This window comes from Pristis pectinata, chromosome 1 (assembly GCF_009764475.1).
Source record: "Pristis pectinata isolate sPriPec2 chromosome 1, sPriPec2.1.pri, whole genome shotgun sequence".
Classification (NCBI taxonomy): domain Eukaryota; kingdom Metazoa; phylum Chordata; class Chondrichthyes; order Rhinopristiformes; family Pristidae; genus Pristis; species Pristis pectinata.
The window spans coordinates 48,853,825-48,871,486 of record NC_067405.1 but is presented as its reverse complement, the minus strand read 5'-3'; the positions used below and the strand labels follow the sequence as shown (position 1 = coordinate 48,871,486).

Below are 17,662 nucleotides of genomic sequence, written 5' to 3'. Positions count from 1 at the left end.
GAAAACTAAAGCTGCACCTAAACCGTCCACAACCTCCGTGTAGTTTTGTTTCCTTTTAGTATGAGGATGCCCCATTTTCTCATTGGATTGTTGGCAAAATTCTGAACATAAGGAGGGAGTTTCCAAAGCTTTAAAAGCTTTGGGCTTTGCCCCATAACTTTTGGCACTCTTGAAAATTCAGGTTAGTACATCAGTTTTTCTTGTAATGCAGCATTTTGTTTCCAGGATGTTATAGTTAATACATTATTTTACATGTTAAGCAATAAATAAGTAATATTTGTTTTCTCAGTGAAGGTTTGAGAAAATAACCTCAAAATGTATTTATCTATACCATATTAATCATTTCTAACTCTAGACAATGATAACATGTGCAAGATAGTTTTATTGAACAATGCTTAAATAGTTAAATATTAAGATAATTTGGATTCTGTGGTTAAAGTTTGTATGACTTAAGGAGCTTTATCTGTAGTTAAAAGTATTCAAGGTTATGCTATTGACAGATAATTTAAGAATTGCTAAGAATAGCAATGATTGCATGAATCTGGTAGGGGATAGTGATGTCTTTTTAAGGGAATGGGCACAGAGCTAATAGTCCTACCACTGTGGCACACTTGGAGGTGTCAATCAAACTGATCCAGCTAATTTTAGAACATGGCTATTCTGTCACAAGCTAGTATATCGGAACTTATCTAGAAATTAAAGTTTATACTTGTGTTCCAAATTTAATAACTTTGTTTAAAAATTTTGATAAAGATTTTTTAAATATCTTTCTTTTCTACTGATAATGAATATCACATTGAAGTTTAAATTCAGCATACATTTAAATTGTAATGATGCTTATAATGTGGTTTAAATTAACCTTTTGGTCCCAACTAAACAAATGTGAGCCATGTTGCAGAAAATGTAGATGCTAGTGGAACAAATATAGATTTTCTACAACAAACATAATTTATGTTAATTATTAATCTCCATTCTGCAAGTATTTAATTTGCCAAGTAACAGCAGCATGGGAAACATTTCTATCATAACCTGTATGTCTAAAATATAGTTCACAACACCTAACTGTACTTTAAAGCATCCCATAATCGTTGTCCTCCTCTTGGTTGTAACGTTTTTTTAATATAGAACAGTATGATTAATAGCTAAGTCTGTCTTTCAGAGAGTGTCAATGGTGTATATTCGAACCAAGCTGACTCATCTTCCAAATTTATTTAAAGAGGACTCGATAAAGATTATGCTAAAATAAATTTCTAAGGGTGATCTGAGTGTACGTTTTAATTTGAAAGGAAAATGCAAGCTTAAACAAAGACATAATCTCGAGCAATACATAATTTTATACTGAAACGAATAGTTCATGTTCATTGTTAAAAGTTTGGGTTGCTTTCTTTTAACTTACCTAAAGCAATCGAACAAGAAACCCTTGGTAACCAGATATAAGAGCACAGGTTGTAAATTTAGGAAATAGTTTATTAATTTCATTCTTTAAAAAAGTTTAAGAAATGTAACTATGAATCACCCTTTTTTTATATTTTAAGAGTGCCTATAAAGATGACAACACAAGCGCCAACATTTTTACATCCACTTCAAAGCGTTGTGGCACTGGAGGGTAGTGCCGCAACCTTTGAAGCGCATATTAGTGGTAAGTTATCAAGTTATTTGTGTCACGTCAACTCAAGCAGATTTAACATTAAAGTAGCAGATCACTGGAAATTAAAATCGGGGTCTCGGGATTTTAGTACTAATTAAGAGTGCGGATCGTTTTTTAACGTTATTTATAATAAATTACTGCATTCGTGTTCTTGTAAGTTATAATTCAGATAATAATAAATTTTACCATCATATTAAATATTGAAATGTGTAAAAAAAAGTTCAACTTATTGTCAAGCTGTACTTCGCTCACTAACAATGCGTCTAGGCAAACTATTGGAGAGCTTAGTGTTTTATTGTTAAACTATTTTGACTTTGGAATTATAAAGACCCACTAAAACTCCGTGTCTGCTGCATTCTTTGCATCTGTGTCCGTGCATCGGTTTCTGCATGTCTGTGGTCTTGTGTGTCGCCAGGTTTGCCAGTTCCTGAGGTGAGCTGGTTCAGAGATGGCCAGGTTCTCTCCGCTGCTGCTCTCCCGGGCGCAGAGATTTCGTACAGCGACGGCCGCGCGAAGCTGACGATCTCCCGCGTGACTCCCGCGCACAGCGGCAGGTTCTCCGTTCGAGCCACCAATGGATCAGGACAAGCGACTAGTACCGCCGAGCTGCTGGTGACAGGTAGGCGGCCGGAGCCAGCCCCCGGAGGAAGGCGGAGAGAGACGGTCGGGGTAGGGGTGGGGGGCGTTCCTCATTTAAATAAAGCGTGAAGGGGCGGGGTCACAGGCCCCGACCTGCGCCTTTCGTGTGGAGGCGGCGTCGGCGTTGGCGCTCACGCCCATGTGGTGCCCTGCTCGCATCTTTGGTGCTGAGGTGTAACTGTAAAGTTGGAAGTACCATTGCTTAATAAAAATAAAACTGCACCCTTCCGCCGTGCGCCTTCACACGCTGCGCCAGCGATGACTGGCACAGCTTAGAAGCGTGGAGTCACACGCCACGGAAGGTGGACCTTTCGGCCCACCATGCCCATGCCGGCCATCGAAGCACCCACGTACACCTTCACCCGCCCTTGGTCCGCTTCAGATTTTCACATTTTGTTACGAAATTTGTCGCATCGTGCATTTCGAGTTGCTGCCGGCAATCTCCAGTCAAAGTATGGAGGGAGAAAATGAACCATTAACTATCCCAACGTTTTGAAAGCAGTCGAAGTGTGGAGTTGCCCTGAGGCATCTCAGTAGTTTGAGAGACGCTGTTCGTGTTCTGTCCAACAAACATACATGCTTTGTATAGATTGTCATCCACAGAAGGAGTCTGAAATATTACATGTCTTGCAGTTATTAACGCTGCAAATTCAGTGGATACATCAGTTCTGTGTGAGGACAATTTCACATACTTTATTGTCTTGCTAAACTAGAGTCTGCATAGTGGTAAAGTTGCGATGCCAAAAGGACTTAGCAGGAGTAGACAATTCGACCTCCGGAACCTGTTACAGCATTCAGTAAGATCATGCCTGATCTGATTGTGGCATCAGCTCCGCTGTCTGCCTGTTCCCCATAACCATTGATGCCCCTAAATTCTTAAAATCTATCTCAGCTTTGAATTAATTCAATGATTCAGTATTTTCAACTGAGATAGAGAATTCCAAAGATTTATGACCCTCAGAAAAAATTCTTTAACATCTACAACTTAAATGGGTGATGTCTTGCACTGAAACTATGCCCTTAAAATGCTAGATACTCTCGCAAAAGGGAAAATTCTCACAGTATCTACCTTGTCCAGCCTTAAATATTTCAGTAAGATCACCTAATTATTTGAATAAATTTTAAAATATCATTTAAAAAATGAGCTGAGTTGCCTCTTATGAATTTTCATGGACATAATACCTCCAAAATAGTGAGCAGTGTTTTATTATTTTCCCCCAAATATGGCAGTTTTAAAACAGAATGGGTAATTGACTTAATCAACATTTGGTGTTTACTAACTTGGTACTGTTGTTTCCATTTACGAATGCATCACAAAGCAGACATGTAATTGACTATGAATTAGAATAGATGGGATGACCTGATTTGAAATTAACATGACTATTTGACACATTAACCTGATTTCAATGCACTTTGAAGGAGCGCTGCATTCTTAGAGATTTCTTTAGATAAGAAGTCACACAGCATGGAGCCAAGCCCTATAGCACACAATATCCTCAGCAGCCATCAAGTACCTAGCTACCTTAGTGCATAAAATTAGTAATAATGAAAGAAGGAATTATTAAATGTTGCAAAGGAAGGTGTGGGGCAGACGCCATAGTGTTACCATAGTTTAGGTCTCACTTCGAAATCAGAATGTGTTAATTTCAGATCACTGTTTAAAAAAACCAAACTGTATCATGTTAACACCTGCATATAAATGACATACTTCATAAAATGCAAGCTTCATCATAACAATAGAAAATTAAGTAGGGACATGAAATACATTTATAGATTACTTCTGGGAGCAAGGCTCAAATCCACAATTACTGGGAAGTTTTCCCACTGCTGATAAAATGGTGTGTATAACATCAGCAATAGGTTTCAATTCAACTCCTGCTGGTGTGGATTCATTACCATGAATAGTAACTGCAATTGGGCATAAATTATCCAAATAACAACTTCAATTATAATGAAGTATTTTGATAAGATGTAATAAGCCAGCATACATGCAAATTAATAAATTAGTGAACTGTAGTATATAAAATATTTGGATCCACATACTAGCTTTCTATATACATGTTAAGTATTTTCAATGAAAGGGTAGGGCATATGCTGCCATAGACTTGTTCTTCCTGCTAACATTCAGTTTGTTACAACTTCCTTGGTGCACCTGTTCCACTTTATTTTCTTTTGAGCTGGTGACCTATTTAACATGCATTGTGCACCATGTGCAAGACTTTTAATTATCTGGATTGATGCATATTAATTCAATCCAAGAATATGGCTTTATTTTAAAATTATTCCAATACAGAACAAAAATAAGATAACCACTTAAGATGGACTAGGTTTAAATTGTATTCTCAGAAATCTTTCTTTAGTCCTCAATAAAGCTGATAACATTGGAGAAGGATTCATTTCAAGGTGGAAAACAATAAACTGTGAGAATAGTCCCTTTTAAATTTGAATTCAAAATTCCAATAAAAATAAGATTCAAAGATAAAATTGATCACCTTTGATGGAGTTCATGAACTGATGATGTAACAAACAGATTTTGCATACATTGCTTGGATGGCAAAGTGGGAGCAGGAATCACCTGTGAGTGCCAAAAGTTTGCCTCATTTCCTAATCAGTCAGCTTCCATAACAAATAGGGCATGGGCTAAATGAATTTACTGCTTAACGGTGACAATGAACCCATGATATTATCTCTGACATTTGGACATGTATAGACCCAGTGCACAGAAGGGAAAATCGAGGATATGGGATTAATAGCAAATGCAGAATTAGAAACATAAAGTAAACAAGCAAAAGTTTTTTTGTGCTCATAACACATTTAATATGTGCTGTGCACTATTTTGCAAAGCCTTTCATTAAATTAATTGGTACATTATTCCTTTATCAATGTAAGTTATGAATGTAAACTTAACAATTTTTCCCCCACGTACTACAGCAGAAACAGCGCCTCCCAACTTTATACAGAGATTACAAAGCATGACTGTGAGACAAGGATCCAAAGTTAGACTGGATGTTCGTGTGACTGGAATCCCTACACCTGTGGTGAAGTTTTACAGGGAAGGAGCAGAAATCCAGAGTTCTCCTGACTTCCAGATTGTACAAGATGGTGACTTGTACAGCTTAATTATTGCCGAAGTTTTCATGGAGGATTCTGGAACCTTCTCCATTACTGCCACAAACAGTGTTGGACGTGCCACCTCCACAGCCGAGCTCCATGTACAAGGTACTTTTTGTTGACTTCATTTGCATGTCAAAACAATACCATGTCCAGTTTCTAAATTCATTGAAAAACTTTTTTTGCAGCCGATGATGAAGTGGTACCTGCTAAAAAGACAAAGACGATTATTACTTCCACTGACATTTCTCAGGCAAGACAAATCCAAATCCAAACTGAAAAGGTATCTTAACTCTGAATTATATTTTAACATTTTTAATTTGTTCCAATTGAATATAATCCAATACTATTTTTTAATATATTTTAGAAAATGGAAGCTCAGTTTGAGGGGAGATCTTCAACAATTGAAATGGTTGTAGATGGAAGAACAGTAATGCAGCATTTACACCATAAGACGCCTCCACGCATCCCACCAAAGCCAACATCCAGATCTCCAACCCCACCAGCCGCTGCTGGCAAAATCACTCGCCAACAATCCCCATCTCCTGTTCGTCATGTGAGAGCCCCAGCACCTTCACCTGTTAGGTAAGAGAAATGTAATTGGTTTATCTGACCATTGAAATATCTTTCATAATGTTTTGGGAAAATTATGTGCAATATCAGTGTAAAAATCAAAAGTTCTGAGAAATTTTGAATGAATAATTTAGTTCAATCAAATCTTCTTTGGTTGCTATTTAAAGTAGAAGTAAACAGGGTTAACTTTAATTTCCTGAAGAAAATATCTGTTGGTCAGAGCTTAAGTTTCATAATAGCACCTTGTGTTTGTAGAGGAATGAAACTTAAATTAAAATCATGCAGTTTGTTATGTTGAAAATGTTCCCTTTTCATTTGTTTTTGTAAAAGCAATCAGTGGAATTAAGAATGCAAGTAAGAATGATAGGAGCATGTAGAAATAATCCAGACCAACAAAAGGCAGCGGATGCTCAGGTCAAATGTCAAAATTAGCATATAATTAATATAATTGTCTTTCACTTTTTAATGGCCAATCATTTTTGTTTAATAAGTTACTTAGCTCTTTTTTGAGTAATGTAGCTCTTTACAGTCTATGTTAACTGAATAATCTGAACTGTTTTTATCAAAGGCACATTTGTCATTTGGAAATTAAGAAAATTACTACTGAATCACAACTGCATCTGATGTGCTCCTGCGATATTAAATGTAAATGTGGCTGATATTTATTTTACAGATCTGTATCTCCAGCTGGAAGACTCTCAACATCACCTATCAGATCTGTGAAATCACCAGTTCTCTCTCGCAAATCTCAGACAACTACAGTTGTTACTTCAGAAGCTATACCCCCTTGGAAGCAAGAAGGCTACGTTTCAGCAACTGAAACAAAGATGAGAGAAACCAGATCTATCACAAGTACTACACAGGTTCACAGAGAATGGGAAGGGAGATATGGAGTTCATGGTCAGATGATGATCACTGGAGCTGCTGGTGCAGCGGGTGCTGCTAAAGTTTCTACAATTGAACAAAGTGCTAGTATGGCAGGAGCTTCCAGAGTGACAACAGTTGAAGGAGGTCTCGGTGCTGCTGGTGCTACAAGAATAACCACAGTTGAACAATCTATTGGTGCTCCAAGAATTACCACAGTTGAACGAACCACAAGAATTACCACAGCTGAAGGGTCTGCTGGTGCTAAAGTTTCCACAGATGAAGGAACTGCCACAGCTGTTGGAATGACTGGTGTTGCTGTTGGTGTTTCAGGTGCTGGCCAGCAGGTAAGGCATAATCCACTTACATCAAGGATGCTACGTTCTGCCAAATTAAAACTGTTCATAATTGGGAACAGTGGGATGATCTGAAACTCATACATATTGAGTTTGATAACTTTAAAACTTTCTGTGAATATGGATTAATATTGATCTGTGGAAAATTAACCGATTTCTTGTTTGGTTGTGCAAGAAATCATTTCATAACTCTGAAGACTTAATTTATTTCATGATGTTTATCCTTCAAATGTTGCATTTAAAATATTGCACCAATACAGATTTATTTTGTAAACTATATTTCAGATATTTAGTTGCATGACACTTAGTAAAATCAATCTTATTTTTTTGCTGCATGGAATTCAGTTAGAACATGGTGTTGAGAAAATGACAGCTGTAGCTACCGTGGTAGCCGCTATTGATCAAGCTAGAGTACGTGAACCGGTTACTGTAACCAAAGCCACAGAAAGAGGCACTTCTGAGTGTGTGTCCATAGAACAATCACAACCAGTTGAGGATCAGGTAGTTTGAATCACAAAATGAAGATAATTTCAAATTCACTTATTTGTCACAATCTATAGACTTTAGTTTAATAACTATCACTATAATGTTCTCATGAAAGTATTGAACATTTTTTTATGTAACACTTAGTTTTGTCACTTTTTCCTTGTAGTTGTATAATTAATTTTCACCGGTACTTCTCTGCATTTGTACCCCTCAGACTTGCTACTTCTCTATTGTACTTCTGCCCCTTAATTTCACACTCACATTCATATTCTTCTGTCTCTTAAGTTTCATCACCACTTCCCTAATAAAACATGTACCGCCATGCACCTAATAGTCATATAATTTTAGAATCTATGCGTAAAATTTGTATTGATTGTAAATGCATTAATGTGTAGTGTGCATTTTGTTGTCAAAAACAATACCAATTTACTTTGCAACACAAATTTTTACACGTTAGTAATTAAGTGACCAGTTAGTACACATTTTAATTTCTTTTAAATAATGTCTATCAGCTTTTGAAAGTAAGAACTTGTTTAAAATATTAACTTGAATAATTTGTAAATGAAGAATATATTCCTGACCTCCGTGTGACAGATCAAAGTTTAAAATGGTATTGTTCTTGAAGGTCATAGTTAATCTTGTGATATTTAAGATTAGACTATGAGTGCTTTTGCAGACTTAGCCCTTGTTGTCTGCAGATTGAGGTTGGCAAAAAGGCTGAAGCTGTGGCTAAGGTATTGGCTGCTGTGGATCAAGCACGTACTAGACATCCTGTGTATGCTGAAGGAGCGCGTTCAGAAGAGGCACGTATGGAATATGAATATGCACAGCGTGGTGTATGTCAAAGTGCCACTGAGTTTTCTGCTGAGAAACGAGCACCCCCTGCTGAACAACAAGTTGTCACCACAACTGTCAGAAAAGAGACAGTTATTGTGCCAACTGAAACACAAGTTTCCTATGACGAACAAGCTGAAAAACACATTACACAGGTTAGACCATTTAACTCATAAAACACCGAGTTAATGTTGACAAAGATTCTGTTATTTATGTTGACTATGGAGATCATCTTGAGAGAACTTATTTTCAATTTTATTAGTACACAGTGAATTAAACATAATAAAGGTTTTGTTGGTTGCTATAGATTGAAAGAACATCAGAATCTGCAGTACACCTGGACCACAAACTTTCCAGTACAATTCCTCACTTCACTGTTTCAAAAATCACTGTAGCCAAACCTGAACCAACCCAAGAGGTAAGGGTAAAAATTCTGGATGGCAGGCAAATAAACAAAAATGATTAGAATATTAAATAAACAAGACTTAAAGTGAGCCATCAATAATTTGAACATTTAGGAAAAGGAACTCTTATAGTTTAGTTACCAAGAATAAGTTCCATCAATTAATGGAACTTATTTTGACTCAATTCCTGCTTTGCCTGTCACTACCTAATTTCCTCAGAGGTGGCCTAAATCGATATCATGCTCCATGTTTGCCTATTAAGGGGTATAATATGTTTTAGGCAGCCACAAAACACGTCCAAAATTGTGGTGGGATGTCATTCAAGTACACTTTTTCATCCTTGAAATAAGTCTTTTATCGTACACAAGACAGGCATAGGAGGTACATTACTACTTCATTATTTTTAGCAATTAATTGATCAGGTTATGTCATGTAATGTAAGGAACATTAATAGTGGATACATCTGTGACTTGAATAATGGGAAAAGGTTTTTATGTTCAGTCATTTGTATGATTTTTCCAAACATTGCATAGATTCTAATTTTGTTCAGATAACTTATTTTTGACAGGTACTAGATAGGTACTAATGATAGAAGTTGCTATTTCCCTGCCAGACAGTATAGTTTTTTATACAAGTTTATATCTGGATAAAAAATATCTGAAATGTATTGGCCCAGAATTTGCTAGGAAAGTAATGGCAATTATAATCGACCTATTCTTAGCTTAAAAACTTAGTTAAAAACTGTACCAATTTGTGATGAGGAACAGATCTGTGGAGCAACGCAATTCACCACAAATTATTGAACATATGCATTCCTCAGCTATTAGTCCCAAGAAAATTGGATCTTGCCATAAACTCCTCCATGAGTTTAAAGGATTTGCTTTCTTTGAATCAATCTTTCAGAAAGTCATGGCTGGTGCTTAACAATGTAAGAATCATTTTCATGACAAGATTTAACTTCCTGCAATTCCATTTAATCTTGATTGACGAGATGCAATAGGAATTGAAACTGTGGATCCCGTCCCAACAAGTATTTAAACTTTATAATTAGAAAATAATTTTTCCTTTCCATCATTTTAATCTTTCTTAATTTCCCTTTATTTTTCTATCTGTATTAAATTTGGCTCAGCTTTGCTCTATCGCTGTTTCAGCTGTAAATTCATTTTCTTTGTCTATAAGAGTCACTGATTGAGGAGAGGGAATATTTATCCCATCATTCATCAAAATCCTCGATGCCATGTTGAAGTTACTTCACTGTTATCAAACTTTTTTTAAGCTGATGATAAATCTCAAAATGGGGCATGCTACAAGATGCCATGCACAACAAATTCTGGGCCATGTTGATTCTTTTGCTATCATTATCATTCATTTTGCATTTTCACTAGTACATTTTTAACTTCATTTGTACTAATAGTTTAGTTTTAACAGGTGTAAATCATTAACTCAAGTTCTTAGAATTTAACATTTCATGCTTGAAGGACGCTGTTTGGACATAACATTCACAACTACTTCAATGTTTCCTACACTGAGTTACATTTTCCTATTGATTGCTTTGTTTTCATGCTCACGCAACATTTTTCAAAAAGGCCACCTAATCTGCCTAATTTAATAATCCCACCCATCTCTGTCATTTTGACCACAAATTAAGACTTAAAATAGTTTGTAAATAATGTAACTTTATTCTTCTTGGCTTGGTTAGGTTTCTATAGCAGGAACGGCTATTGTTACTCTGGAGAAAGAGTTGTCTGCGTCCTCTGCTGTGAAGGTTACCAAGCCAGTGAAACCCCCTGTGTTAAAAGAGGCCAGAATTGTGACACAGGAGACTGTCTCTCCCAAGCCTCGTATTAGAGAAAGAACAGACATATATGAAACACGGTTTGATACTGAGATGCACAGGCATCTAGGTTTAAGTTTTTCAGGTTCACTTGAAGCTGAATTTGATGTTGAACATGAAGATCAATATGAAACACAAGAGCAGGTTTGTCAATTACGTAGTCATGCTCTCAAAATATTCTAGCTTTGTGTGTTCTCTACAAATTAACAATGGCAAATCATGCAAAAAATTTCACTCCAGATCAAGGCAAATCTAACACCATTTTCATCTATCCCTCTCTCCTTTGGAACCTTTCCCATTACATAAAACTATATTAGTTTTTTTTAACTATGAGAATGATAAGACAGTGGTGTGATGACAGCCTGGAGACAGGCACCCTTTGCTGGAAGCTCTTACCCATTTTTCTATTTGATATAAATAATTCTTCTAAAACTATTTGACCAATTGTAATATAGGCTGTTACTTTTTATTCATTATTTTACTTTCTGTCTTTTTTAGATCACAGAACCTGTTCCTCCAGCAGTGGTTTCACTTACCCCACCGAGTTTTGTTTCTGTAAGCAATTAGTTCATATAAAGTTGCATTTTGGATTTTGTATGCTTTACATGAATCTGTTTTAAGCAATTTAATGGTCCTCTACCTTTTGCAGGGTCTGAAAAGCATGACCGTTGTAGAAGGTGAATCTGTGACTTTAGAATGTGAAATCACAGGGCATCCTACCCCAACAGTAATGTGGTTTAGAGAAGACTATCACATTGAAAGTTCCATTGATTTTCAAATAACCTTTGAAAATGGCATTGCTCGTATAACAATCAGGGAAGCCTTTGCAGAAGACAGTGGTCGCTTTACTTGTACTGCTACCAATGATGCTGGTTCTGCCAGCAGTTCATGCTACCTTCTTGTTCAAGGTTTGTACTTTTATAATGATGATTAAAAATAGATAAATAACTTTCTGATGAAAGCACATGTGAAATAGTTTATTTTTACTTCTGTAGTGTCAGAAGAGATTGAGAGCAGAGAAGAAACCTTGGCAGTGTCTGAGCAAATTGTCTCGGAAAAGAAACGGTATTTATACTGAGAACAATTTCACTCTTTTTGAACAGTGATTTAAAACAAATGTATTGTATTTTATTGTTGATATTTTCCTTCCATGTATCTTATTTTTAGACCTGCTTTACTGTGCATTCATTATGAAGTAACAAAAATTATATAAGCCATTGGTAATGATCCACCATATTAAAATTGATCTTGCTTTTAAATTCCAGAGTTGAAATGAATATAGAAGCTATATCAGCAGCCAGTGCTACAGCTGACTCTGTGGAAGGTGCTGCTGGAGTTGCCCCATTCTTCATACGGAAACCAATACCACAGAAACTAATTGAAGGTGGAAGTGTAATTTTTGATTGTCAGATTGGAGGTGTCCCTAAACCACATGTTTACTGGAGAAAAGCTGGAATTCCGTTAACAACTGGATACAGGTATAAGATTCTGTTAAGCAATTTTGAGCCATTTTAAATTTAAACTCACATTTTATTGTATTAAATTGGAGTATTAACTGCTTTCGAAATGTGGAAACATAGCCATCTAAGAAGAATAGTTAAGTTGTTACTTCTTCATATAAAAAAGGTTAATGCACATTAAATATCATTCATCGTAAGGAGATGAGCAAATTGGAATTGGGATTACAATAATGTCAGCCCAGTTCTCTGTTCTATGCTCACCACGTGTACAAAATACCATATTTAATGTTTCAGTAGTTCAGCATATATTCTTTTGGACTGAATAAACAAGTGTTGAATAATTTGACCAATCCTAGAAAAGAAAGCACGAGCTGGGGTAAAGTTCAAAAGCATCAAATTATTTCAACTTTACAGAGGCTATAGATTCGACACACTTGAATTATTGAGCTGGGAGTATTGGGACTAGATATTGTTGGCCCAGTACACGGCCCAAAATTACCCCACATGGTCTACCCATGCCCTATCTGGATGTGGATTGGCAATCTCACTGGCCTGAAGCATCCTACACTGTAGCTGGGTGAACTGAATGTCAGCAGGGCCTCTAGCACAGTGAAAAAACTCACTTGCATCTTCTTCAACTAACAAGGCCCCACCTGCAGTTTTGTCAGCTGCAAAAAGGATGAATAACACTGATCGCTGGCGGGCAAATTTTAAAATGAAAAGCAGTATGTTAGTGTGTTTCATACTTCCATTCCTATGCACCGAGTCTAAGAGTGATCTGTAACTCACTCAGCCAAGGGGCCAGATGCACTTTCTATCTTTCTCCAGACCTTTACACTAGTCTGGGCTATTGTATCTAATGTGGCCCATTCATTTGAAAGGCGTGTAGATCTTCCTACTGAAACATCAAATATGGTCGAGCTGCCAGAGGAAGTGGTTGAGGCAGGTACATTAACAACATATAAAATGTATGTGGATAGGAAAGGCTTAGACGAATACAGGCCAAACGTGGGCAAATGGGATGAGTTTATTTGGGAATCTTGGTTGGCATGGACCAGTTGGGCTGAAAGGCCTGTTTCCATGCTGTATGACTCTATCTTCATTTAAAAAGGTAAGTTTATCTGTTATTTTGTTTATTTATTTCATGATATATTACTTTTAATTAATGAACAGTAAGTAGCTTGATGTGTTTTAATTGAATTTATTTTATTTAATGAGCTTAGATGTAGATATTCAAATCAGCTTCAGCTGCTTTTTAAATGCCACTGAGCTGTGAATTTCACAGTGAGATGACTTTCTGAGCTAACAGTGGAAGAATTGTTTTTTGGGGATACAAACAATGGGGGTACAAAGAATACCAGCATCCCAAGGAATCAGATCTCAGCAGAAATCTTTTTTTATTGTTCATGAGATGAGGGAAAAAATGAAATATAAAACAAGAATATTCCATAACAAGAGGTAGAGATCATTATGGGACCATGGACACTAATTTATGAGGAAAGATTCTTGGAATAAGGTCCTTTCAATGGTTGAAAGATAAAGAAGAATTAAGCAAAGTTTTAAGTACCAGAGAATAGTGAGTCCTTTTAACTTGGGTTGTGACTGGTGATGCACATAAACAATTATTAAGCAGACACACAATTAGATTTTGTTTCATCATCACACACAAAAAAACACAACCGAGACAAAATGAGTCCATTGAAACATATCCTGGGTAGAAATGGCAGTTCTGTACATGAGTCTCTCACATTAGACTTCATAAATAAAGATATTGGGTAAATTCTAGTTCGAGTTTCTATGATGCAGGAATTTTTGAGGAATAAATTGCTCTTTTATTGAAAAGCAGGATAGTGATTTTCTTGCATTTGAAATGGAATTTCTGAGAATTAGATCATATTACTTCAATTGAACTATGTGTAGAACTGAAAAACCCATGTACAAAATTAAGTGTTAATATATTTTTACAAGTAATGGTGGATGGGAGGAACTGGATAAATACTTTCTTGTGATTGAATTGGAAAGAGAAGGGGATCAGAAAGACGTAGTTCCTCTCTATGGAAATAGTGAGTTTCTGTTTTGCTTTAAACAAAAAATGTCATTTGTAAAAATAAATTAGCAGATCTGAATACTGGAAATATGTGAATCAGTGGGTTTGTTGAAGTTTGACTATCTTTGAACAATGGTGAGTAATTAGGTAGAACTATTATACAGAAGGTAAATTCACAGAGAATTCATGAAAGGCAGATTTATGTATCTTGTGGAAGCAATGCATAGATGTGTTTATTAAGTCATATTTGATCTGATTTAAGCTTCAGGCCACATATTTGCACCATCAGTAAAACTGCCTTTTCTGCCTTCACAACATTGTTGATTCCTGCCCATCCTCAACTCATCTGCTGAATCCACCATTCATTTTTTTGTTATTTGAATGTTGCAGCATATTCTTGGTTGGCCTTCTTTGTTCTATCCTCTGTGGATTTCAGATGATGCAAAATTCTGCTGCCGTGGTACCCTGACACACACAAAGTCCTCTTAATTTATCATCTCTGAGCTGCTGACAGTTGTTATTTTATATTTAATAGTATCTTGTTTTCAAAGCCTCCATGGTGTAAACCCTCACTACCACCACCATTTCTGTAATCTCCTCCAACCTCTAATCCTCTGAGTTACCTGTACAAATCTAATTCTGGCCCACTTCTTTATTTCCTGACTTAATTGTTATACCTTGACGGATCTCTCTTACTCCATTAAAGCAGTGAATTCTGTAATTTCCTCCCTAAACCTCTCTACCTCTCTTCTTTAAGACATTCCTTTTGAGTTTATCTCTTTAACCAAGCTGTCTGTCTTAATGTTTTCTCATGTGGCTTAATTAATCTGTTTGACAATGATCCTGTTAAGTGGCTTGGAGCATTTTGCTACCTTAAAGCCTTTTCTTAAGTCATACGTAATGTAGCATTAAGCATTACTTTTAAAGTGGAACTGGATGAATACATCAGTCATGGGATTGATAGATACAAGTGTGAATAAAATGTTGCACTTCTTGTTTACTTCTACTATATCGATTCCTGAATTATTGGTATCAGTGAAGTGCTATGTCAAGGGAAGCAATGAAATGTACAGTGGGACCAAATATGAGAAAAAAATATACACTATGGGGTTTAAGAATTTACGTTTAAAAGTAATATGGCCATTTGTAGAGTAAGGTGATTGCATGGATTAGGGAGAGTATGTATTACCACGTTATCTCTGTGCTCCATTGAAGGAATAGGTGTACTGGCTTGATTAGCCTTTTCTTGTTACATGTTTCTTTATTTTTTTTCTTAATGTCTTATGCAAAGCATTTTATTTCTCCCTAGGTACAAAGTAAGCTACAACAAGGAAACAGGAGAATGCAAACTTGAGATTTCCATGACCTTTGCGGATGATGCGGGTGAATATTCTATTGTAGTTCGTAATCAACATGGAGAAATTTCAGAATCAGTTCAACTGCTGGAGGAAGGTATGTATTCATTAAAACAGATGTTGAAAAAGTATTTGTTTTGTACGAAAGAAAAATCTGCTTCATCGGGCTGGTATTTAACCTCTCACATTTCTGAGAGGTTATTGACCAAATGAACTTAAAAAATCTGCAACTTAAAATGAACTTAAAAAGTATTCAGTTAAAATTGTGTTCCATTCATGGATTTAGCCTTCCATTCATGGAATTAACCTAAAACATTTGTGAAAGATCTACTTAGTTTAATTTCTCTGTTGAAATCTGTATTATTTACATGGTGGATATTTATTCATTTTTCCTTAAATAACCAAATTTCTGCCTAATGATTGCATAATGATTTCTGATCATATTCTTGTAGATCATAGAAATCATAGAAAATTTACAACACAAAAAGAGACCGTTTGACCCATCATGACTAAGATGGTTGAAAAGGAGCTACCCAGTCTAAAACCACCATCCAGCACTAGGTCCCTAGCCCTGGAGGTCATGGCTTTTCAACAAATGTCTGAACAAATTTTAAATGTATTGGGGGTTGATTACAGCTATGAAAAGAACTCTTTCAATCAGTGAGCAACACACACAAAATGCTGGAGGAACTCATCAGGTCAGGCAGCATCTATGGAGGGAAATAAACAGTCAATGTTTCGGGTTGAGACCCTTCATCAGGACTACGACCAGCATTTTGTGTGTGTTGCTCCAGATGCCCACATCTGCAGAATCTCTTGTGTCTCCTTTCAAACAGTGAGTTCCAGACTTCCTACTACCCTCTGGGTGAAGACATTTTTATTCATCTCCTTTCTAATGCTTCTACCAATTACTTTAAACCTTTGCCCCCTAGATTTTACTTCTTCACTAGAGGAAGTAGGTCCTTCCAATTTATACCAACTAGGCCCTCAGAATTTTGTATACTCTCAGCTTCCTCCATTCCAAAGACAAAAACCCTAGCTTATCTAATCTTTCCTCATGGCAACAATTTTCCAGTCCTCGCAACAATTTTCCAGTCCTCACAACATCTTTGCAGGCCCCTTCTCCATCGTTATCAGTACAAATGTACCTTTCCTATTATCTGTAACCAGAACTGTACACAGAACTCAAGTTAGTGTTGTACACTGTTGTACCATAACCTCCCCATTCTTATATTCTGTGCATACACTAACAAAGGAAACCACCCAGTGGGTCATTTTTAACCACCTTATTGACTTATCCTACTACCTTTAATGAACTGTGAAATTACACTTCAAGGTCCCTTTCTTCCTGCGCGTCCTTCTATATCCTGCCATTTGTTGCATATTCTTTTGCCACGTTGCATCACTTCATGCTTTTCTGGATTCTGTAGTCTAATAGCTAACTTTTTATAATGACCTCAATACTTCTGGCTCTTTTAAGGAGCCACCACAAATGTGGTGAGCCAAATAGTCTGCATTTAAGATTGATTTTGATTAAATTGGTCCGAGCTGTTGCATCCATAGAGTGTAAAAGAGATGTTTTCTATATCAAGATGTTAAAAAACCAAAGAGGGAACAGGCTGTTTTGAATTTAGTATTGTGTAATTAGTAATCTGATAGTTCAGGGGCCTTCAGGGCACAGTCATCAGGCTGTGATAGAATTTTATATAAAGACTGGAAGTTACTTAGTATGATCTGAAATTAGAGTCTTATATCTGAATAAAGCAAACTACGCAGGCATGAGGGGTGAACTGTCAATAGAAGATTGTGAAACTAAATTTAAAGGTTTGGCAGTAAGCAAGCAATGGCTAACATTTAAAGAATTAACACATAGCTTATAAGTAATATATATCCCTATAAGCCAAAAAAAAACTCAGTGTAAATGGTCCAGGCATTTCTGCCAAGAAAATTTGTGAGTAGTATTAACTGAAAGGAAAAGGTTAATAACATTGTGTAATGAAAAAGCAAGCCCAAGGACTGAGAAAATTTCATTGTTCAGCAGAAGAAGATCA

The 17,662-nt window shown here is 36.3% G+C and overlaps 1 protein-coding gene across 1 annotated transcript in view; it reads left to right on the top strand.

The window, feature by feature from the left end:
* The first annotated feature begins 1,548 nt into the window (after positions 1 to 1,548).
* Positions 1,549 to 17,662, top strand: part of ttn.1 (titin, tandem duplicate 1) — a 337,974-nt gene continuing 321,860 nt past the window's right edge. The window contains 15 exon segments of the mRNA XM_052029783.1: positions 1,549 to 1,639; positions 2,064 to 2,267; positions 5,219 to 5,515; positions 5,599 to 5,681; positions 5,766 to 5,983; positions 6,645 to 7,182; positions 7,537 to 7,692; positions 8,376 to 8,666; positions 8,819 to 8,929; positions 10,615 to 10,893; positions 11,248 to 11,304; positions 11,399 to 11,657; positions 11,745 to 11,814; positions 12,015 to 12,227; positions 15,566 to 15,708. Of these exon segments, the coding sequence (XP_051885743.1) occupies positions 1,549 to 1,639; positions 2,064 to 2,267; positions 5,219 to 5,515; positions 5,599 to 5,681; positions 5,766 to 5,983; positions 6,645 to 7,182; positions 7,537 to 7,692; positions 8,376 to 8,666; positions 8,819 to 8,929; positions 10,615 to 10,893; positions 11,248 to 11,304; positions 11,399 to 11,657; positions 11,745 to 11,814; positions 12,015 to 12,227; positions 15,566 to 15,708 (3,010 nt within the window).